We start from the raw sequence: 25,162 nt of genomic DNA, 5'->3' as shown, positions 1-25,162 counted from the left end.
TAAATTAATTTAAATATGTAATTCCTTTTCCAGTCATTTTTTTTAAATTTCATGGAAAAGACATGGCTTTAACCTTTATTACAAAATTAATTATTAATTAAATTATTTTTCTTTTGCCTTGTCAATGAACGAAAAGGAAAAAAAACGGATGTAAGACTGGTTTTGTATTATCTATGACTGGTATATTATCTATGACCAGATTGGGACTTTTTGGCGGGAACGCGAGGAGTGAAGTTGTGTGGTTTGTTTTATTTTGTCAATTTAATGTTTCTTCAGGTTTACATGTGTTATACACATAATAACGGTGGTTTAATAACTGTTTAATATCTGTGAAAGTGTATAAAGTTGCTGGACGTAACTTCTTGGTATCCTCCAAAAAGTTCACTGAAAAAATCTCAGTAAATGATTACATTACACTGAGATTATATTTCATCCCATATCATCTCATCTCATTTCATTTCATTTCATGTCAGTCGATTAATGTCTCAAATTAATCATCTTGATTTCACGCCATTTTATCATTTTTCTTAAAAATAGGAGACGTGACTTAAAGGTATTAGTTACCAAGTCATAAAGTACCTTATCAAAAAGATTGTCAACATGTGCTTTTTTTATTAGTAAATAAATTCAAATTGAAATCAGCTAGCTTGCATTTAAGTTTTGAAAAACAGTCAAAATGCAACAACCACATCGTCCCGGCCATTTCAAGCAGAGCAATAAAACTCATAAATCACGCCATCGCTCAAAACGAGGTATCGCCGCTGCTGTAAAAGGTTAGGATGTTTTCACTAAACCTATAAAATCGCTATTATAACTTTATTTACCTAAAGCTGTGTTTCAGGAAAAGTCAACTTGAAAGAAATTGTTCGACGTAATCGTCGTGAGCTTAGAAAAGACGATCGCCGTCATCAGGCTTCACAAATTCGCAAAAATAAAAGGGAAGAGGTTCTAGCTACGAAACGTGCTTTAGGAGGCACTAGGAATCCGCCGTTTCTAGTTTGTGTCGTTCCGCTTAATGCGCAACTCGATGTAGGATCGGCACTCGCCATTCTGAAGACCTGTTCTGATGGGGCTGTCGTAAACGAGTCTGAAAACGGAATTGTACACATCGGGTATGTTTATGTTTGTACTATGAACATAAAGCTAGACCTCAAAATTGACAGTAATTTTGCTGAAAATAATTATTTATCATTCTAGGTTGCCAAATTTCAAACAGCGGTTTTCGTTTATTTGTCCTGAAGTAGGTGACGACTTTGCACTTCTTGATGTTTTAAAAATAGCTGACACTGCCCTCTATGTAAGCTCAGCTTTAGAGGAACCAGTTGATGAATGGGGAGAAAAAGTTTTAGCACTCTCTATGGCCCAAGGAATGCCTACCCCTGTAGTAGTAGCAATGGATATAGAGGGAGTCCACCCAAAGAAACGCACTACAGAAAAACAGAATGTTCAGAAATTGGTCTCAAAATGGCTTCCAGAAGAAAAGGTAATGCAATTAGATAAAAAATCAGATGGTTTGAACTTGTTAAGGAAAATAGGAAATCAGAAACGTAACATAATACATCATAGAGAGAAAAGACCTTATATGCTGGCTGAGGAAGTTGAATATGTACCCGATTTAGAAGGTAACAGTGGTACTTTAAGAGTATCAGGGTATTTACGAGGAATGGCACTTAATGTCAATGGACTTGTTCATATTACTGGACTTGGTGACTTTCAAATGACTAGAATAGAGGGTTTTGAGGACCCCCACCCATTTCATTTGGGGAAAGAAAATACTAATGATGATGGTATGTATGCTGAAGTCACAAAAATGTCAGTTCTCGCAGTAGCTGATCCTGCGAAGCAAGAGAGTCTTCAATCAGAGAATGTGCCAGACCCTATGGATGCAGAGCAGACCTGGCCAACTGAAGAAGAAATTGAACAAGCTAATTTAGAGGTAATGTAAAAATAATTGTAAAAATATTGTCAAGTATATTTTGCTGGAGAGTAGTACATCTTGATTCAAAACATAAAGCATTGATTTTTTTTTTTTATTGCCTTTGTAGGCAGACGGGCATACGGCCCACCTGATGGTGAGTGGTTACCGTCGCCCATGGACTTCAGCAATGCCAGGGGCAGAGCCAAGCCGCTGCCTACCGCATGTAATGCAAATAAATAATTACAAAATTGTCTAAACTGTTTACAGACACAAAAGAAAAAAATCAAGAAAGTACCCAAAGGTTGGTCTGATTACCAAGCTGCTTGGATTGTCGAATCTGATGCCGAGGAAGATGGTGATGAGTCTGATAGTGGAGATGAGAAAGAAAACGATGAGTTTATGTCTTGTGAAGATGATAATTCTGATCCAGAGGACGATAAACAGTTCAATGATATTGAATCTGTTACCGAATCAGAGGTTGGACCCACAGATGAGAAGTATGATGCCACAATAGACACTCAGGAAGAACATGAGATGTTGCAGAAGTTAGCAGCTGCAAAAGAAGATCAGCAATTCCCTGATGAAGTTGATACCCCGCAAGATATCCCAGCTAGAGAGCGTTTTATGAGATACAGAGGACTAGAGTCTTTCAGGACATCAGCATGGGATGTAAAGGAAAATTTGCCTCAGGATTATTCTAGAATATTTCAGTTTGAAAACTATGAGCGCACCAGGAAGAGGGTTTTTAAGGAACTCGAAGACAGTTTAGTTAATATGGTAAGTAGAGTATAGAAAACTTTTTTTTTTTCAATATTCATGTTGTGTTCGTTAACAGTTTAATTTATGTATGGTATTGATTTAATACAAAACCAAACATTTTATTACAGTATGGCTTTTATATAAGAATACATGTAAAAGGTGTTCATCAAGATTTATGGAAAGCCTTTAGTACAGCAAATCCGAATGCTCCGTTGGCTGTTTTCGGACTTTTACCACACGAACACAAAATGTCTCTGATGAATGTAGTATTAAAACGCACTGGTGCCTGCAATGAACCTATCAAGAGCAAGGAAAGACTTATATTCCAAGTTGGTTATAGAAGGTTCATTGTGAATCCTATATTCAGTCAGCACACCAATGGCAGTAAGCATAAGGTGAGCTTTATTAAAATGTAATGTACAATGATATATCTGGCAAACAAGTGTTAAGTTAATGGGGCTAATCAAATAACTTTGCAGACTGAAGCCCTGGCTTCATTAGTATCAATCATTGGTCTAATTGTTTATGTAATTAATAAAATAAGAAAAATAAATATCATATTATGTTGCAGTACGAGAGATTCTTCCAACCAGCATCAACTTGTGTTGCATCTTTCTTTGCACCTATACAGTTCAGTCCATCTACAGTGCTATGCTTTAAGGTTTGTTAATATGTATAATTATTAATATTTAGATATATTAATTTTTTTTTTATTGAAATTCATTATGGCCTTTGTTAATATATTAGCACCAGTTTTTTTTCATTCGATCCATTTATATTTTTCAAAAAATTTTCGTCCAAAGATAGTTAGTCTACTAAATTCACCTTAAATTATATTATTTAATCATATCATATTGTGATCGCAGGAAAAAAAGAACACAAAGCTGCAGCTTGTAGCAACTGGCGTACTACTCTCATGCAGCCCTGATAGATTAGTTATAAAAAGAATTGTACTCTCTGGACATCCATATAAGGTACTGAATTCAACAGTAATATCAAACGCAGGGCTGTTTTAAATGTCTCATTCACACAATCCGTCCTGATAGGAATGTCGAGGAAATCAAAAAAGCCTCTCAATACTAGAGGCAGCTAACTTGTTTCTCCCGCGGATCTTATAACGTAATATAGGAGACTTAGAATATATCTCCCATGCCCCTTAATGTCACCCGTATTAATGATTATGATGAAGTCTGTGTAACTTCGGGCGTAATGCCTACGATCTTTTTACAATGGGCATTCACGTTCCGCTTGCATAGCAAACGGTAGTACAATATTAATCTTGAAAGTATTTTCTATCTGTCTGTGAACCGCCCAAATAAACACCGTAATAATTTGTTCTCTAATAAAATTAATTTGTTTTGCAGGTTCATAAAAAGTCAGCCGTCATAAGATTCATGTTCTTTAACAGAGAAGATATAGTTTACTTCAAGCCCTGTAAACTAAGATCGAAGTATGGGCGTACTGGACACATCAAAGAACCTTTGGGTACGTTTTATATTGTGTATAATTGAAGACATGAGTGGACAAATTATCTTTACTTAAGAACTATTTTTAAGATTTTTGGGTTTTTACATTGAATGGTGTTATGTGCCTATAAACCATATTATACCTTAAAACACCGGGTTTAAAGGCTATTTTTAGAAATTGCATGTGTTGAAGGAGTTGTGTACGATAAAAAGTATAAGTAACAAAAGGTTGTTGCCCGTTTTCACAAAATTAAAATGTATCATATATCATGAGTATGTATCATATTCCCGTCATCCCCTCATGTCTTCAATTAAAATGTGTAAAAATATACTAGTACGATAGAAATCGCGTTTATATTGTATAACTGTTGTCCTTTCATACCATTAACAGCCATGATGAATATTCAACACACGATCTCTTCATTGTTCTTACCTAATGGACAACCAGCCTGATGAACTGTGAGGGCCGGATTTCATTTCTTAGTGTCAATAGCTGGGATTGAGATGAATGGTATACTAGATTAGTGTCAATAGCTGGGATTAAGATGAATGGCATACTATACAGATAAGACATAAAGCAAAAGGTGTTCGTTACGATCCCCAACAGTGCATTTTTGTGCCATGACAATATTACAAATAATTTCATCTTACAAATTCATTTTAGGTACTCACGGTCATATGAAATGCGTTTTCGACGGGCAACTGAAATCACAAGATACCGTACTATTAAACTTATACAAACGAATCTTCCCGAAATGGTCCTACGAGAACTGTATAGTTACAAGCAAAGACAATGATGTTGTAATGGAGTAAACTAATATATTTATGTACTGTTAATACTTGTTTTATTTTGACCAAGGCTAGAACAATGATTTGTAATTGTAAAAATTCAAGATACAAGATTCACTGTGGTGTAAGAGCTTTTCATATAGCCACATGGCAGGATGTGAACATAAGTGAATAACGACGCTTGAAAGGAAAACGTGACTAAGCGACAATGCGTGAACTTTACAGTAGACTAATTTAAAGTTGAAATACCTGAAAAAATTCTATTTTAAGGAATCTAGCTGTAGGATTGAAAAATATTTAATAGACCTAGAAATATATTTTTTTTGCGCATCGAATATGGTTATTGCCTATCATTTATGTACAAAGCAGTTATTGTCGCTTAGTCACGTTTGCCTTTCAAGCGTCGATAAGATCTACCATCCAATTTAATGTTTCAAATATCTTGGGACGGCCAACCTTTATTTTTATTCCAAGTTTATTCTCACGTCGATCTTAACTTCAATAAGGATATCGGTATTCATCCATGTTGGGCTCCGGGTTGAAACAAGAATTGTTTTTATACCTCATGAATAAAACAATAAAAGCATTTCCACATCGTTTATTGACACACGAAGCGCGAAGAGCAACGCACAGCGGAACATTCGTCGTAACTAGTCGTTAATCTCATTCGAAGGCAGTGTGGTGGTGACACTTTAGACATTACAAAAAAAAAATATTTTGTTCTATATTCAAATATCGAATGTATTCACATAAAAATCTTTTATTCATTTCACTCAGTTTTTTTAAACATTATTTTACATAATAAATTTAAGGCCTTTTTTAAATTCATCTATTGATAGATGCTATTAGGGTTTTAAATAAATATGTACGTATCTTCTTGGATAGACGCAGAGAAAGTTTTAAATAAAGTATTTGCAACAAAATATATTTATGCTTTTTAATTTCATTTTTGTTTTCAACTAAAAACGTATAATAACTCAACTAAAATAAAATATTAGGGTGTAAAAGAAAAACACCTCCTGGGTTTGTATAGTAGGTTATACTCAGGACGTCACTGATCATACTCGACATCTTCTCAATGTGTCGCGATTCTTATCCAGTGGTAGATTGAGCGAAGCACTACTCTTGCTGGAACCAGTGTCAGCAGATTCTCTCAGGTTGAGCCCGTGAGCTCACCTACTTATCCGCGCGTAGTTGAAAAGCCCCTTAGGTTATCAACGATTATTTAAATAAAAAATAAAAAACTGACATTATCACACTGGGTTATTGTAACATTTAAGTAGGTATGTAAATAAAATTTTATTTCATTTCTACGGAGTCAATGAACACCGCGCATCCGTTTGGATGCTGATTTTGGGTACACTTACTGTGCTATCGTGGGGTTGCCAGCATTAACTACCTACAAAAGAGTTGGGAAATAACGAGTAGGAATAGATGTATAAGAAACTTTAAAATCAAAATATTAAATATATAGGATAAATAAAATTGGAAGGTAGTTTGTTAATGAATGTTGTAAAAATATTTTTAAGTTTTTTTTTTAATATTCCTCTATTTATAATAACAGAGAAAACTCATTTCCAATTGATCAAAAACAATGACAAGAAAAAGTTCAGTGAGTGATTTGCATAAAAGATTAATATGTGATCTGAATTCATTATATTTAAAATTGAACATGTTAACGACAAAGAATTATCAGTGAAAAGCAAGCATGTTTTTGTACACCATTTTGGTGACATTAATTAGGACATTGTTACGAGAGAGATTATTCTAATGACTTCATTACTTAAGGCAAATTTGCACGCGTTAAAATTAAGATAATTCATTTCTACCAGAACTTACTAGTTCCGTAGTAATTGATTCGAAATTCAATTCTTAGCCATTAACCTAAATTTTGTTAGCGTATCGCTATCAAAATGTTATAATGTGTATTCTATTAAATAATACTAAAGTTATTCGCGAATTTCTGCACAGACAAGAAATAAGAACTTTTTAGTATTAAAAGAAAGAAAAAAAAAACACAAATTGATTTAGGCATTAGTTCTGCCAGCAACATAGCTAGTTCCAATGTCAATCTCACATAGAAATCTCTTAATCTGCAATCTCAATGATAAACTGCCAACAAGGCATTCTAATCCTAAGCGTCCCGATTATTTTTTTAAAACATTTTTATCATAATTTCCAAAATATAATAATTTATCTATCTGGCCAGTGTCAATGGAGGTTTTACTTTAATATTGTGGAGGGCACACAAATTTGTTCGGGGTTAGATTTTAGGTTTTTTATTGCGTCGTTTCTTGGCGTCAGCGGAGTCGGTGGGCGGGCGGGCTCCGGCGGGGGGCGGCGCGCCGGACTTGCCGTACAAACTGTTCAGGAACTCTTCTAGATTCGGTTCGTGGCTGTACATTTAAAACATTTTTATTAAAAGTCCTTCTTCAAGGCTTGTTGAGAGTACATAACAGTAGGCGGCGGCTTAGCTCTACCCATGGCATTGCTGACGGTAACCACTTATCATCAAGTGGGCCGCAAGTGGTCTGCCTAAAAAGGCAATAAAATATCATCTTACCGCAATATCTTATATATATAATTTTACTGTATGTGTGTGTCACTGAACCCCTAAACGGCTGGACCGATTTGAATGAATTTTTCTGTATGCGTTTAAGTGGTGCCCTGGATGGTTTAGATTCACAAATCATCCCGGCAGATGGCGCTGCAGTCGGTATTTAGTTACGTATATATTTGTTTTTACTTTACCATTCAAATTTAAGAAATACCCCCCCTTTTACTAAGTGATAAGTCGCGTACGTACTTGTCGGCGGTGGCGGCGGCGGCGGCGGCCTTGTTCCCGAGCACGATGCGGTACTGCACCACGTGGCAGTCCGGACGCAGCTGCCTCAAGTTCTTCTTCTGTACGTACAAGTTTATTAATACGCTTTTATTAGCTTCAGGCGTATGTATGTTTGTAACGGAATCTTTGAACATGATTTTGACCCCCTTCAAAACGTCGGATTAACTCGAAATTCGGTATACTTATATGACAATTCAATATTAAAAATTTTTTTAAAAAAATCTAACAAAATACGCTTTTATAAAAAATCCAACTGAAAAATAGAAAATAAATTTTAATAAATTTGAAATTAAAATAGCGTATAGTATAATATCCGGCAAACTTCTTGAGCATTTGTCGACGTAGTGGGGGTAAGTTTGCGCATGGTACACTCACGTGCAAAAACATTATTTACTCTGCGTCATAATGCTATTAAATTATTAAAATCAACATATGTATTATGTATTTATTTATATATTTATTTCTTCTTCCCTGATCTTTTCTTACCCGGAGTTCGAAACACGGCGAGCAAGCCAGAGCCTTTAGCTTTGTGAATAATGCACCTAACAGTACTCACTGATGTTTTTGTTGCTTCCGAAGTCTGTTTTACTTTTTCCATAATATAATTCTTCCCCTGTTTTATAATGAAGCAATATACGTTGTACACAATTTTTCTACCCTTTCTTTTGAATACTACACCAGTTTGTCGCGGCATAGTGTATTTTTTATAAAAAATCAACAAACACTCAACATATAGCAATGGCAACAAAGTCAACAAGCAATTATAACAAATAACGATTAATAACGATAGACTTTTCACTGTACGCAAGCGTACTTTTGGGAGCAAGCGGAATGAGGGCGCGGTGCGAGACGCAGGGTTCGACTGATCTACCAATAACGCGCTCGATACGATTTCCCCTGCCGTCGCGCCTCACCCTCACCACCAAAGTGATCTACAATTCGGTTCTGCGCAGTCAAGGTCATTTGCTCACGAAGTTTGCCGGTTATTATAAGAAAAAATGATTTTATTGTTAAAAAAAAGCGTGGGGTGCTTTTCAGGATATTATCAAAATAACCCTTCTACTCATATTTGTTCATAAAATAGTTATAACTACTGATACCATGAAACCCGCGCTTTTTTTAACAATAATATCATTTTTTTAAAATGATAATTCAAATTTATTAAAATTTTTAGACCAAGACTTTAGAACGACTTGGCCGTCCTGACCTCGGACACATTATATACATATATGAAGAGTCTGTTACCTGACAGCTAGCCCACTGGGTTATCTGGTAAACGGCTCCGTCCATGCAAGCGTAGTACATCACCAGGAGACCCATCAGACTAGACTCCGCCCAGATATCACCCTGAAAACACAGAGACATGTTCTTCAAAACGGGTTCACAGCGATTGTAACAAAGATATCATACATGATGTTTTGGCATTTTTAAATTATGTTTTTTATTGTTATTATGTTCGAATTGTGAAATGTGTTCAGGAGTGGTCACAGAAAAATTAGCATTAGGATTACATTCGTTTTAACATTATATACTCCTAAAGGATATTTATTACGTGTCATCTATTGATCATACAACACAGTACCATTGAGAGCGGAGTTGAGGTTGTTGGGAGGAGTAAGAACTGAAGTAGGCTTGTGTGAGTTCGCAGGGGTAGGTACCTATACCTAGTACCTTGCCTATTTCTGCCGTGAAGCAGTAATGCGTTTCGGTTTGAAGGGCGGGGCAGCTGTTGTAACTATGCTGAGATTTAGAACTTATATCTCAAGGTGGGTGGCGCATTTACGTCGTAGATGTCTATGGGATCCAGTAACCACTTAACATCAGGTGGGCTGTGAGCTCGTCCAACCATCTATCCATCCATCCATATAAATCCATCTAAATCCATTCTAATCGAAAAAAATGGCTAAAAATAATGAAGGTTTAGCGATAGGCAGCGGTTTAGCGATAGGTAGCGGCTTGGCTCTGCCCCTGGCATTGCTGAAGTCCATGGGCGACGGTAACCACTCACCATCAGGTGGGCCGTATGCTCGTCTGCCTACAAGGGCAATAAAAAAAAAAAAAAAAAAAAAGGTATCGGTCCTATTTTTGGAGTTTGTCGTCGCCGGTTTGTGCTTTCTGGCCTTCTATTAGATCAATGATTCCCAAGAGATATTGTCATATCTAGTACAATATACAGTAGAGTGTAGGCCTGACCTCTTTGGCGGAGTGTCGTATCTTGCACTGTGCGCAGTATCGCGCCGCGTAGCACGGCCGGTCCGTCTGCACGCGCTTGTGGCGCCGCCCGCAGTTCGTGCAGCTGAACAACACTTCATGATTACTTAATGATCGCTTTGGCCTAAAGGTCTAGATACCAGGTCACTAACTAAAAAAAAAAAAAAGATCGCCAACCACAACCTGTTGGCAACTGCAACATTATAGTATGGAAAATAAAATTATATGACTGACAATATTGTTGATGTTGTCAGTCTCTTCCTTATTTACTTTTCACCGCAAGCGGACGTGTTTATCGTATTAATAAAATATCAACTGTATAAACATACAAATAAACCGTATTGCAGTACAAAGCACATGTTTTCTTTATCATCAGCGACCGGCCCATACAGCCCGCACCAAAACACAAACCTCAGTGTATTGACTGCAACTGAATCATTAAACGTAACAATTCAATCACGTTACTCTAGTGTTCGTGGCCTAACGAGCGCACGCACGGATGCGTCCCGGCATTGAATTACTGGTGATAGGATCTCTTGTGAGTCCGCACGGGTATGTACCACCACCCCGCCTATTTCTGCCGTGAAGCAGTAATGCGTTTCGGTTTGAAGAGTGGGGTAGCCGTTGTAGATGTCTATGGGCTCCAGTAACCACTTAACACCAGGTGGGCTGTGAGCTCGACTACCCATCTAAGCAATAAAAAATTAATTATATAACTATATCTATGTATCTTAAGGTGGCTGTTTCTATACACACTATAGTATCAGTGATTTTACTGATTTACGACAGGAATTAGAGCATATGTGTACAACTTGAAATATGTATACGAAATCCGTATTCTATCTGTTCGAAACGAATCGAGCGCCATCTATAATACCGAGTCAGAAACTTACACAGACACAAATTTTATAGGTGACAGTGACTTTTATTCATAAATAATATGCATATTTATAATGAATGATACAAATAATAATTACAAAGTCAATGACATTTTTGTCTATAAATAAATTGACAATTGTATCATTTGAATTGTGAAAAGCATTAATATACAAAAAAATAATTTCATTTAAAAAAAAAAAAAAAATTAAATTTTATTTTGGAGCGATCTTTAATAATTACATGTTATGTGTTCAGTTAAGATTTTCCACCGTGTTGTGAACACTTCAAACGCACAAACTAGGCAAGAACAATCACATCCAGGGCAAAAGGACCAGAAAAAATTTAATAGATTGTTGCTTATTGTTGGGATGACGTCACGATTCGGTATGTCGTATGATTGCGACGTAGTGCATTAATAGGCTTGCTTTTCGGTATTTTTTAAAGTTGCCGTATAGTGGATGCCGTATGATGAATGTGGTTACCGTATAGTGTTGGCCGCGAACTCCATCTTGTGGTGCAGCTGTGCGAGCAGCGCGTTGAGCTCGGCCCAGGCGGCCTCCGCGTGCAGCGACTCCGCGGCGCGCCGCCCGTACGCCTCCCGACGCTCCTGCGCATGCGCACTGTCACCACACCACCACCCCACTCACTACACCGGAGCCGAGCGTGTGGATGTTAGACCGTAGCTTTTGTCTACGGCATTAACCGAGATAGCCTTTATGCTGTGTGGAATCTATATATTAATACGTGAAGCAAAAACTTTGTAACCCTTTTTACGAAAATTGCGCGGACGGAGGAGTATGAAAATTTCCACACTTATAGAGAATATAGAGAAGAAGTGCACAATGCTAATATTTTATTAAAATAATGCATAAAAGATACATTAAATCAATAAAAAAACATTACACACACTACCATGTATTTGACGCACACACGCATGCATACTATTTATTGTCAAACTTTTGTTGTTGAAGCCTGTTGTCAAATTGAGAATAGATTAAATATTGTTTGTCTTTAATCATATTTTTCTATAGTGCAATCTTGGCTAAATTTGTGATTTATGAAATAGTCTTTGAAAATAGAATCATAATAGTGTACAAGCTTACAATTTCAATTAAATATAGTCGAATTTCGACTACCGCGGGACCACTAGTAGGTTGATATTGTTTATCTTGAATATTATTTGTCTATAGTGCAGTCTTGGCGAAATCTGTGACTATAGAAGCTTAATAGTCTTTGACAACAAAACCATAATAATGTTCAAACTTATAATTTCAAATAATTAAAGTCGAATTTCGACTACTGCGGGACCGCTAGTAACAGCAAATAGACAAAGCAAACAAGTTACCAATATAGTAATTTGTGTGATCACTAACCGGTTCTCCGATGAGATCAAAGGCATGCTGCAGTATTTTGAAGGCCTCTTCAGCCCCGGGTTGCTGGTTTTTGTCCGGATGAACAAGGAACGCCTGACGCCGATAGTAACGTTTTATATCTTCATCCGAACAGTCCACGCTTACGCCGAGAATACTGCAAAGAGTGACATCATTTTTTTTATTTTTTTTTATTTTATTTTTTTAATTGCTTAGATGGATGAACGAGCTAACAGCCTACCTGGAGTTAAGTGGTTACTGGAGCTCATAGACATCTACAACGTAAATGCGCCACCCACCTCGAGATAAGTTCTAAGGTCTCAGTATAGTTACAACGGCTACCCCACCCTTCGAACCGAAACGCATTACGTCTTCACGGCGGAAATAGGCGGGGTGGTGGTACCTACCCGCGCGGACTCACAAGAGGTCCTACCACCAGTAATTACGCAAACGGGTTAATTACTACACGGGTGGGTACTACCACCCTGCCTATTTCTGCCGTGAAGTAGTAATGCGTTTCGGTTTGAAGGGTGAGGCAGCCATTATAACTATACTTGAGACCTTAGAACTTATATCTCAAGGTGGGTGGCGCATTTACGTTGTGGATGTCTATGGGCTCCAGTAACCACTTAACACAAGGTGGGCTGTGAGCTCGTCCACCCATCTAAGCAATAAAAAAATAAAATAGCTGAAATACTAGCTAGACCAGCTATTTGGAAGTCTAGCCACCCAAAGTATTTCTCGTACTTCTTGTGGAATTCTCCATCTATAGGTATACTCCGATTCTTATTCAAATCATGTACTTCACAATCTTTTCCAAATAATAGGTCCTGAACCAAAAAACTATTAATTTGTAAGCAATATCGAGATAATTTCGATATAGACATTTCGCTGTCGGACTTCCTTACTAGTCGCGGCGGCGAACGTGAGTACCCGTGGCCTGCAAACGGTGCTGCGCGAATGGTCGCCTCGCCCACCGCTTCGCTGTTCGCACCGCCGATCCCCGTGGCCAGGCCGTAACTCTTTTTGCGGCGTCCGCCAGAATAGCTCTCCAATAGCAGTTTTTTTCCTATTTACCTAACACTGAAGTGTTCTATTTTGGGTAATTCACACTACATCTTTATAAATTATAGCCTATGCGTTATTCTGATATGTAAGCTATATTATAGTAAAGTTTCAGCAAAATCCATCCAGTACTTTTTATGTGAAAGAGTAACTCCATACATTCTTGCAAACTTTCCCATTTATAATATTAGTAGGATAAGGATTTTTTTCATCTTTATAAGACGATGTTATTCCTTTATTGTAAAAGTCACCCATTAACATTGGTTCAGTATTATAATACTATGATTACTTAAGATGAAAAAATTTACATTCATATTTATACTATATTAGAGAGCCTGTAATTACCTGTAAGGATCTTTCCCTTTGCATGCTAGCAGTCGTTTCATGGCTTCCTCACCAGTGGCGGGCAATGGTATGTTGGCATTTAATTTTGTCGAGTCATTTCCATTTTCCGCTTCTGTTTCTGTAAGATATTATTATTTTATGTAGGTCGACTGACAAATAATTGATTTCAGATATTCAAATTGTTGTTATTCCATATTTCAAACAATTATTCTTGGATAAATAGTCATGAACATTGTGTGACTTTTTTGTTTTAAACAAATATATATAAATTTAGTTATATTTACAAAAAAGCATGACAAGGCTTCACTAGTGTGGCATACATATATTATGATGTCTTTAATGTATGATGATTTCAGTTGAAGTTCTTGTAAGATAATTATATTTTAAATCTTTCTTACATTTAGTAGCTTAATATGTGGATTTTATTATAATCCATAAGGATATGAAGAAAATAGTATACAGCTATTAACAAAACAGTAAATACAACAGGATGACAACCATTAATAGCTAAAATCTATCAGTCTATAAGCATTGGCAATAGAAATAATATATGTAATTCAAGTTAACAATTAATAAAATTTTATTTATCCAATCGAAGCTTTTACGGTAAAGTTATAAAATTTATCTATTGTCCTTAGTTCTTGAGGTGAATGCAAATTTTTTAAACTAAATTCGACATCTTTAATTCAGTGAAAATGAAGTTGACAAATTCTATCACACATATCAAGCTAAAAAATAATTTTCAAAATAGGTTAGCTTGATAAAGTGAATGTTAATGTAAATATTGGCTATGCTAGTAACACTTTCAATACATTATATGCAATAAACTGTCTTTATTCATACGAATATCCAGCGATTAGTACAAATTATACTGTGGGAACATAAAAAAATATATTATACTAGCATACCTTTCTTGAACCATTTCATTTTTCTCCAAAAACCAAACCATGTGTGTCCTAGTTTTCTGTCTATATACGATAGGTATTTATTGTCTCCAATCTTCGAAAGCCATTCCTTGCTGCTGCGCCATACTGCTTGGGAGCTCACATATGTTTGTGTGAATACAGAAGTACATCTGGAGATAATAAGACAATTTACATAGTAATATACCAGATCATTTAAATTTGTAGATAATTGCAAATTTAAAATCTATGGCAATAATAACATGTAGGGTGTCTTGTGGGCTCGTACATACAACTGACACATAGAATTTGGTTTTCAAAGGTGGGTGGTGGCTTTTAAATTGTTGATATTTCAGGGCTCCTGTAAGTACTTAACACCAGGTGGACCTCGAGCTTGTTTAACTGTCTATGTAATAAAAATATAATGATTAAGTGTATTGTTGCATTACTGAGCTTTTTCTACATATATCCAGAGTAAGTGCAAGTATTTGATGATCACTTTGTTGGTGCAACTTAATAAATAAATAAATTTCTCAATCTCACACAACTAACGTTAGTACAACTTTTTGCTAATATGGATGGATGGATGATTGGATTCCTTCTTTTTCCTGGGTACAGTTCCACTAAATATATTCTTTAAAGAAAAATGATCCTATAAATATTCACATATATAGATATTTACAAGACCTTAAAATAAATTATTATACAATTTCCAGAGAAGTATGAGTTAATTGTATAGTCCCCGGCACGTAACTTGGCAAGAGTCGTTAGATGCGCAGAAGTCGTTTTTTGTCTCTTTGGTTGTCAAGCGGGACGCGGGGAACGACGTAGCACCGTTCCGAGCGCGCGATTGGTGAGTCAGTCGACGCTCCCCTCCCGCACCGCGTCCACGTTCCGTTCGCTCCCGGTTACACATGCGCCTACTAAGCTGTAGGAACCACGTTGTGACGACGGCGACACAAATTTTTAAATATTAAGTATATTTTTTAAAATAAACTTTTTAACTTTTAATTGTATTTTATTTGTAACACCTAATACACTTCACGAATTCCTCTCTTTTCTTTAACTTTCTTCAAAACACACAGGCTTAAAAATAAGTTATTTTTTTTTTTTTTTTTTTTTTTTTTCTCTTTTTATCTACAATCAGTATCCAGTACTTTTATTAGATGAGTTGAAATTTTCTAAGTCAGTAAGAGCGTGACTCCAGCGAGCCATCTACTCTAAATTTAAGCTTTGTCATTGAACTATATGACGTCTTTTCTCTTGAGCCGTTTACCGTAACTACGTTTTTTCAAGGCGGCAGCCAGATTGTTTGGGTGCTTTTCCAGTCTTTCGTGGTGTTTTTGTTTAAATTTTATGATTTCCTGCAATATTGTAGGCATCCCTAGTTCTTTGTGTATTTCAGTGTTTGTGACCAACCACGGAACACCACTTATGGAGCGCAAGTTACAGTTTTGCATTCTTTGTATAATACTGATATTCGAATTGCAGGCGCTACCCCATAATTCGATTCCGTACAGCCAAACTGGCTTAAGGATAACTTTGTAAATTAAAAGTTTGTTGTCAACACTCAGCTTGCTGTTACGTCCCAACAGCCAATGGAGATTTTTGTATCGGATGTTTAGTTCCTGTCTCTTAGTTTGAATATGGTGTTTCCATGTTAGGCGGCGGTCCAAGTGCATTCCCAGGTATCTTACATTATCTTGATGAGGCAATATAGCGTTATTAACATGGACAGGTGGACAATCACCTTTTCGCAATGTAACATGTACCGACTTGTTTGCACTGGCTCTTATTCGCCACTTGTGTAGCCATGTGGATATTTTATCAAGACCTTTTTGCAATCTCTGTGATGCTACAAAACGATCCGTGTGACTCGCCAATATTGCAGTATCATCGGCGAATGTTGCAGTGGTAACATCATTAACCTCAGGTAGGTCAGCAGTGTATATAGTATATAATAGTGGTCCCAGGACTGATCCCTGTGGTACACCTGCTGAGATATCACAGAATCGTGACAAAGAATCCCCTTCTTTCACCTGGAATATTCTGTCTCCGAGATACGATTTTAGCAGACAATAATACTGATGAGGTAGCACTGCCTTTAATTTATACAGGAGGCCTTTATGCCAAACTTTATCAAAGGCCTGCTGTATATCTAGAAACGCCGAGGAGCAGTAGAGTTTTTCTTCCAAACTTTTGCGTATTTTTTCACAGACTCTGTGAACTTGTTCGACCGTGCCATGATTTCGTCTAAACCCAAATTGATGATCAGGAATGATTTTTTCGTCATTGAGGATTGGGACAAGTCTACCTTTCAGGAGCTTCTCGAAAACTTTGGAAAGTATTGGCAGCAAGCTTATAGGTCGGTATGAGGATACTTCATTGGGTGGTTTGCCCATCTTGTGAATCATAATTATGTGAGATACTTTCCAGGCCATTGGAAAATACTGGACTCTTAGTATGCTATTATAGAGTGAAGTCAGGAACACTACCACCTTCCTTGGAATTTGTTTTAATATCTCCTTGGTTATAAGATCATATCCGGGAGCCTTTTTATCCTGTAGTTTTGATATAACTCTCCAAACTTCGCGTACTGTGACTGGCCGCTGTGGGGGTAGCATTTGGAAGTCTTGTAGCAGAATTTCATTGATATGTTCCTCATGTACTAAATCTATGTCAGCATTTGGTTTAAAAACTGATTCAAGATGTTGAGCGAATGCGTTTGCTTTTTCTTGAGATGTTCGCGCCCAACCATTCATGGTTTTTATCGGAGGTTTGAATGACTGAGGTCTGCTATAATTCTTGGTGAATTTCCACAACGAGTAATTAGTTGCTGCAGTGGCTGTTAGTGTCACGAGACGATCCTCCAACGTTTTATTGTGCCAGTTGTTCAGTATTTCTTTTAGTTGAACCGCACTCCTATACAGCGCTTTCTTGTCTGCTTCTAATCTGCTTTGGTGCCAGACTCTTCTAAGCCTCCTCTTTTCCAGTACTGCCTTTTTGACTTCCAATGGATAGTTTATACGAGTTTTTACGGACTCTTCTTCAGGTGTGGACATCCAGCATGCTTCTTGGATCAGATTAGTTATGTATCTAGTCGCATTTTGAAATATAATAATAAATAAGTTATGGCAAATAAACAATAAAATAAAATAGAATTAAATTATATGCGGGCAATAAAAGTGACCATTTTTTTGTTGCAATGTGCACTATGCGCGACATTACCCCCACCACACCAAAACCTTGCCAACTTACGTGCCGCTTACTATATCTAGTATACTTACAAGTCAAAGGACAAATGAAGACTCATGCGACAAATATCGGAGAGCAAATAGATAAACCATATGAGAGCCTTCCATGTTGCTTCACCCCAATGTTCTAAATAATTTTGAGCCAGTCCTAAATATCCTGGTTTATTCCTCCTGGACTTACATTGATTCCCCTTCTTTTTGTCCTGGGTGGGCTTAGGGATTTTATGATAGCTACGGTCTTTTTTTTTCTTTGTCTTTACAGCTTCATTCATTTGTTCCTCCTGGAGAACAAATTCTGAACTTTCAAAATCATCATCAAGATTCAAATCATCATCCAGAAAGTTAAGTTTGTTTAGTTTGATTTTGGTATGATCACTTTTTTTTTCTTTTTTCATTGGCTTATCTTGATCTTCTATGAACACAAACTGGCTCTCATTGTTACAAGTGTAGCTAATTTCTTCTTCATTTGTAAAGTCTTCAAGTGAAGACCATTTTCGGGATAGTGAATTGCGTTTATTTTTAGTTTTTTTGTTGGAGCGTTGTTGCTTTTCATTGTCATCAGTGTTGTGGTCACCAGACTCACTGCCTGAAGATAATGTTGTCGTTTGTTTTTTGTCTGTTTTCGGCTTATTATCTTCATATTGTTTACCACTATACACTGGCTTCTCATGTTTTGCATTTGTTTTGATGTTAGTTGGTTTTGTTTCAGGAGTTTGAGATTTAATTTTACGGTTTGTATCAATGGTGTTGACATTTTTGGTGTTCTTAGCCAGCACATCAGAATATGAAGGTCGCATTGGCTTTACTTCAGCAATAATTCGTTTTTTGTTACTTGTGTCAGCTAGGGGACTATTCTCATTCCTTTTTGGAGACTCAGGCTTTATAATTGTGCTTTTAGTTTCAATAATAGGATTCGATGGTATATTTAAATGGGAAGCATCTGGGTGATTCAAAGGATAGTTCTGGCCAAAAGGGGAGTATGTGCCTGTAGAGTTTGGCTCTAAATTACCCAATAAATCTTTTAAGAAATTAGACGTAGGCTGGGCATTTATATTTTCATGAAATGCAATGTTTTGGTTTAATGTTGTAGGTGTTCCTTGCATATTGTTGCGGACCGAATAATCTTGATTAAGTGTAAAAAGGTGCGGCTGTGACTGTTGTGTGTCACAGATACCTTGATTGTGGTTGAACAACTCATACTGACCGGATACAGGAAATATCAACTGTTTGTTGTTTTCATCATAATACACTCTAACCATTTGACCATTACCCAAATTCAACATTGCATTTCCGTAGTTTTGGTTGCGAGGTATATTAGGTATATTGTTGAAAATCTTGTCTTCTACCGGAGCCGCAGCGGCTGTCTGCGGGCTGTAAGCGTGCTTATTCAAATAAACATCATTAGCGAAACTAGCATTCACATACATGTCGTCATTCATTACATGTGGATTTGGAACGATTGTTGGTTGGTTTAAACCAGGCGTGGAACGATTTGCAGAGTTTTCAGCATGATAATTCCATGCGTTATGCTGCATTTCAGTGTATCTTGGATCATCCTTTGGCGACCTTGCCATTTTTGGTTAACAACGAACACAATAAGCTTTAAATGTACTGGCGATAAAGTTAACTTGGTGTCATTTAACTCAAGAATTTAACATTTTATTATGATAAACTGTAATGATGGTAATAACTGTATTTTATTCGTGTATTAAATTTTACAAATAAATGACACTTTTTAGTTAAGAGACCATAACTTTTTTGTTTTGCTTTGTCCGTTACACAGGCAAAGGGAATATATCTCATACTATAAAATCTTTTACAATTAAAACTAAAACGACTTTTATAATAATATATGGTATGAAAAGTGAACATGAAAAAGAAAACTAAAATAAATTGAAAAAAAAATTGAGAGTAAACTTAATCTAAATTGCTTTTACAATTTAATCTCTCATTCGAATACTTAATAGTTTTCGTGGTCACAGATAGCAGTCGTCGTAACAACAAAGTCGAAGTAATTTTTTAATCTCGTAATTCGATTAGTTTTAGTCGAATGGTTATGTAACGGGCCGTTGATAATAAAATATCGTCTCTTTCTGAATTATAATAGTCTAAGTAGTAAGTATTCAAACTACAAAGGCTACAGAGCTGTGAAGGAAGAAAATGAAGAAATCCTCTCCGTATGGAAAAAAAAAATGATCTAGAGGAAATTAATTTCGAACCTAGATTTCTTCTTATGAATAGGATGCTAAAATCAAAACATTTTTTACTGGTGGTAGGACCTCCTGTGAGTCCGCGCGGGTAGGTACCACCACCCTACCTACTTCTGCTGTGAAACAGTAATACGTTTCGGTTTGAAGAGTGGGGCAGCCGTCGAAACTATACTTGAGACCTTAGAACTTAAATCTCAAGATGGGTGGCGCATTTATGTTGTAGATGTGTATGGGCTCCAGTAACCACTTAACACCAGGTGGACTGTGAGCTCGTCCACCTATCAAAGCAATAAAAAAACTGCCCCCCACATTACACCCCGCCTATTTCTGCTTCACGGCAGAAATAGGCAGGGTGGTGGTGCCTACCCGTGTGGACTCACAAGAGGTCTTACCACCAGTAATTACGCGAATAATAATCTTTGCGGGTTTGATTTTTAATACACGATGTTATTCCTTTACCGTGGAAGTCAATCGTGAACATTCGTCAAATAGGTACGTATTTCATTAGAAACATTGGCACCCGCCTGCGGGATTCGAACACCGTTGCATCGCTAGATACAAATGCATCGGGCGTCTTAGCCTTTAGGCCACGACGACGACGACCACTCGTTGCAGATTGCTTACAGGTTCTGTGGACAGGAGGAAGAAACCCTTTTTCAGACTTTTTTGGCGGGAACGCGAGGAGTGAAGTTGTGTGATTTGTTTTATTTTGTCTATTTAGTATTTCTTCAGCTTTAAATGTGTAATAACGGTGGTTTATTAACTGTTTAATATCTGTAAAAGTGCACAAATGTGGGAAAATGAAACAAAGCCGCTGGACGTAACTTCTCGGGATCCTCCAAAAAGTCCACTGAAAAAATTTCAGTAAATGACCACCATTTTGCTGAGATTATATTTCATCCCATATCATTTCATCTCATGTCATTTCGTTTTTATTTCACTTCATGCTGTTTCATAATAATCAACTTCATTTCATTTCACAATATCATTTTCATATAAAAAAGTTACATATCATTAAAATTAAAATAAGACTTGACCTAAAGGTCTTAGCTACCAAGTCATAAAATCCCTTTAAAAAAACCCTTTTTCATGGAGTTACGTCGCGTCTACACTATGAAATTAGATGCATGACACTAATTTCACCAAAAAATCGCGCAGGGCACGAAACTGATTTGCATGCATGAAATTAATGCATGCATTACGAAAGTATTAAATTACACGTGAAACTGTTGGTAAAACTAATGTCACGAAATTAATTTCACGCCACTATTTCATTTTCTTTTGTAATGGCGGTCCTTTTTGATTTCGCCAAAGTCAAGTTTTATAGAGTCTGTGGTTTTGTTTATGCTCAGATGTCTTTTGGTGTGGTTTGGATTCTTTTTTGTTGGGTGGGCTTCGTGATTGCACAAGGTCACATCAATTTTAATTATTATTATTTTACAGAGTAATCACCTGTTGAATTACTTACCTAAAACAGGACAAACAATATATACATGTATATATACATACACATACATATATATATATGTTACAGAACAGATTGTTAGAAGATTATTAAGGACAAACAACTTATAGTCTAATGTTATTCTGGTGAACATATTCACATAAAATATTTACAAAAGTTGTATGTACAAGGCTCAACAAAGATTTGAAATTCGTCGGTCTGGAGATAATGTCCGGTAGAACTTCGTAAAGGGAAGGTCTTCTAGGGCAGTTAAAGAAAATGTGTTCTGCTGATCCCTCGTCGAGCCCACACTCACAGAGGGAGCTATCCTTGACCCTTATTTTAGCTAGGTGAACCGGGGTACAAGCATGACCTAATCTTAACCTACATATTGTGGACGTGACTCTCTTGTTGGCTTTCCTATATTTAAAAAACCAAGGCCGAACGAGCAACGAGTCTTGAACATCCGCGTAATATTTACCTTTAATGCGTTTCGAAAGGTTCCACGCTTCATTCCAGCGCGATATGAGATCGACCTTGGCTAGAGACGTTAGATCTTGTGCATAGGTTGTGTAATGAGTATCACTACCTGTTGTCGTGGCATCCTTAGCACACTGATCAGCACCCTCATTACCCACTATACCGCTATGTCCCGGGATCCAAGCTAGGGTGACTTTTATGCCAGACACGTGACACCGAAAAAGAATTTCTTTAATTTTCAGAACAAAAGGGAGCTTTGACTTGGATCTGCGTTGGTTTGCAAGGATTGCCTGTAGACAGCTTCTAGAGTCAGTGAATATCACTGTGTTGTGTAGCTTATGTGATTCTATATACATCAGGGCTTCAAGGATAGCTAGCGCCTCTCCTGTAAAATCCGAGGCTTGAGGGGGACACTTAAAGTTCAAAATGATTTTGTACTCCGGTATCCAGACAGCGAAGCCTACACAGCTGTCAGCTTTTATTTTTGATGCGTCAGTGAACATAGTATGCCAACCGTTCCATTTACTATTGACGACAGAGTTAAATTTGGCGTTTGCACCGGGGTCATCTTTGTTTATTCCGATATTTAGGACGATGTCCGGACGGTATAGAATTGCATTATAAGGAGTGAGGAATAATGGATTTAACCTACATTGATAGACGGGACAGGGGAGGCTGATAAACTTAACAAAACTGGTGAAGAGGCATGGGTGGGACTTATGACTCCAGTAACTGTTGAAATAGATGTGTTCCGAAAGAGTTTGTAACTTTGAAATAAGGGGCTGGTTAGAAAGCTGAAAATTTTTGTAAATGAATCTGTCCGATAAGTATTGTCTCCTCAAGTGCAAGGGGGGTTCTGCACATTCAACCTGAAGGGCGTTGATGGGGGAAGACTTCATTGCTCCGATTATGATACGTAGGCACTTTGATTGGATCCTGTCCAAGGAGGTTAAGGCAGACTTATTGCAAGGTTCTAGAATGTGAGTGCCATAATCAAAATGGCTGCGAATCAAGGCGTTATATAACAGTTTTTGTGTGTAGGGGTGTGATCCCCACCATACGCCTGACAGGGAGCGAAGAATATGGATGTTCTTTTCGCACTTTTTGATGATGTGGTTAATGTGTTGGACACCAGTCATACGCGAGTCAAGAACGACTCCGAGAAATTTAACTGAGTTTCGCACTGGGAATATTTTGCCATCAAACGAGACAATGACGTCGGGAATAGATCGCATGCGAGAAAATGTCACTACACTGCTCTTCTCAACTGAAAGGGATAGACCATGATTATTTAACCAGTCATGGAGATAGTTAATAGCGGAGTTGAGGCGAGCAGAGGCATCCCCTAAGTCCCTGGCTGAGACGTATAGAGCCAAATCATCCGCATATTGTAGTACGTTGCAGAATGAATTTACCGAAAGTTCTAGGTCGTAGGTATACAAGTTGTATAGTAGTGGGCTTAAAACTGATCCCTGAGGGAGGCCCTTCCATAGAAGTCTAGGAGGAAGTAAAGAATTTTGACAAGAAATTAAAATGACTCTAGATGAAAATAGATTAGATATGAAGTTAACCATCTTCTCTGGGATACTCAGCTGGAGCATTTTTTGCCTGAGTACAGGAAGAAGGACATTATCGTATGCGGATGCAATGTCAAGAAAAACCCCAACCAAGGACTCTCTTTTAGAGAGAGCAATGCGTATATCCGTTGTAAGGCAACCTACGCTATCCATAGTTCTCAATCCCTTCCTAAAGCCAAATTGACTTGCAGGGAGGATGCCTCTACTCTCCACAAACCACTCCAATCTATTTTTAACAAGGTGTTCTAAAATTTTGCTCATGGTACATGATAGGGCGATGGGACGGTAGCTACTTGACTCGTTATTAGGTTTTGCTGGCTTGAGGATAGGGACGATTATTTGAGTTTTCCATTCATCTGGAGGGATTCCTAAAGAATAAATATTATTTAATATGTTTAGAAATATGAATTTGGACGTAAAGCTACATTTGACAATGAATGATAAAGGTATTCCATCGATTCCCGACGAGTCCTTAAGAGACTCCAAAACTGCAGTGAGTTCGTCCAGAGAAAAAGGGGCCACAAGAGTATCAGGAGTAGGTGAAAGCGGAGGGGGAAGGGAAGAGGACTCAGCTAAGGTGGGAACGTAAGGGGGAGCAAGTCGACATGAGAATGAATCGATCCATACCGATGGGTCGTTCGAAGAAGAATTGTGGTCTACAGATACTGATCCGCGAAATCTCCTGACATTATTCCAGACCAAAGAAGGGCGGGAACTGGGAGAAAGAGACTCACAAAACATGTTCCAGCCCAGTTTCTTTCGTTCAGATAATGTTCTGACTGTCCTTGCAGCTACTTCTTTATAACTTATGTAATTAGCTGGAGACATGTGTAACGCGTACTCCGTCTCGGCTTCTTTACGTTGTTTACATAGATCAGAGCAGTCAGAGTCCCACCAGGGAAGTGATGGGATTTTACCCCTAGAAGCGTTTTTAGTAGGAATCGCTGTCTCTGCTGCTGAAAGTAAAGCATTCCTAAAGATGGAGTAAGCAGAATGGGTGTTCTCATGGGGGACTGGGGGAAGATTAGCCAAAAGAGCGTCAACAGACTGAGAGAACTGGGTCCAGTCCGCCTTGGACAAATTAAATTTAAGTCGAGGATTGCGAGGGGGGAGTATATAATTAGAGGAGTCAGGAAAGGACATAAGGATGGGGAAATGATCACTACCATGCGTATTGCATAGCGTAAACCATGTGAGGCGCGAAGAGGTGGCTGGAGTGCATAGAGAAAGGTCTACAGCGGATTTTGGGTTTTGGCCAGGAAGAACTCTACGTGTGGGGGAGCCGTCATTGAGGATGCAGAGGTTGTGGTCATCAACTAGGTCCAGGAAGGCGGAAGATAGGGAATCATTCTGATAACAACCCCATGAACTGTGGTGGATGTTAAAGTCACCCAATACAGCAACAGGAGGGGGGAGGGCACCAATGATTGAGAATAGATTAGTTAGGATGGACATGTTAGGATCAGGTATATAAACGGATAAAAAAGATATATCTAAGGCTCTAACAGCCACTACATTAAAGCAATTACTGTCATGTGGAGGGAGGGTGATCTGGGAATATGGGATGGATCTCGAAACTAAAATGCAGCTACCGCATTTTCCGTTGTTCTTATCATCCCGGAGGCACGCAAAACCAGGAACCCAGAAG

At 37.6% G+C, this 25,162-nt stretch overlaps 2 protein-coding genes across 2 annotated transcripts; one reads left to right on the top strand and one right to left on the bottom strand.

Moving 5' to 3' along the window:
• The first annotated feature begins 207 nt into the window (after nucleotides 1–207).
• On the top strand, nucleotides 208–4,980 carry LOC101740635 (pre-rRNA-processing protein TSR1 homolog). The gene is made up of 10 exons (XM_004924729.5): nucleotides 208–241; nucleotides 538–773; nucleotides 842–1,112; nucleotides 1,198–1,936; nucleotides 2,186–2,695; nucleotides 2,806–3,072; nucleotides 3,249–3,338; nucleotides 3,544–3,651; nucleotides 4,042–4,162; nucleotides 4,808–4,980. Exons 2-10 carry the CDS (start codon nucleotides 677–679, stop codon nucleotides 4,954–4,956), a joined length of 2,352 nt encoding a protein of 783 aa, XP_004924786.1. The 5' UTR covers nucleotides 208–241; nucleotides 538–676; the 3' UTR covers nucleotides 4,957–4,980.
• Nucleotides 4,981–7,015: 2,035 nt separating this feature from the next.
• Nucleotides 7,016–19,504, bottom strand: LOC101740775 (dnaJ homolog dnj-5). Its single transcript, NM_001309628.1, is given in 9 exon segments — nucleotides 7,016–7,328; nucleotides 7,739–7,836; nucleotides 9,023–9,124; nucleotides 9,971–10,073; nucleotides 11,350–11,474; nucleotides 12,241–12,394; nucleotides 13,648–13,765; nucleotides 14,556–14,722; nucleotides 17,837–19,504. Coding segments are annotated over 9 exon segments (2,541 nt in total). The 5' UTR covers nucleotides 19,378–19,504; the 3' UTR covers nucleotides 7,016–7,195.
• Between the last annotated feature and the right edge of the window lie 5,658 nt (nucleotides 19,505–25,162).

Source organism: Bombyx mori, chromosome 22 (assembly GCF_030269925.1).
Source record: "Bombyx mori chromosome 22, ASM3026992v2".
Lineage (NCBI taxonomy): Eukaryota > Metazoa > Arthropoda > Insecta > Lepidoptera > Bombycidae > Bombyx > Bombyx mori.
This window is presented reverse-complemented; position numbering and strand designations above follow the sequence as displayed.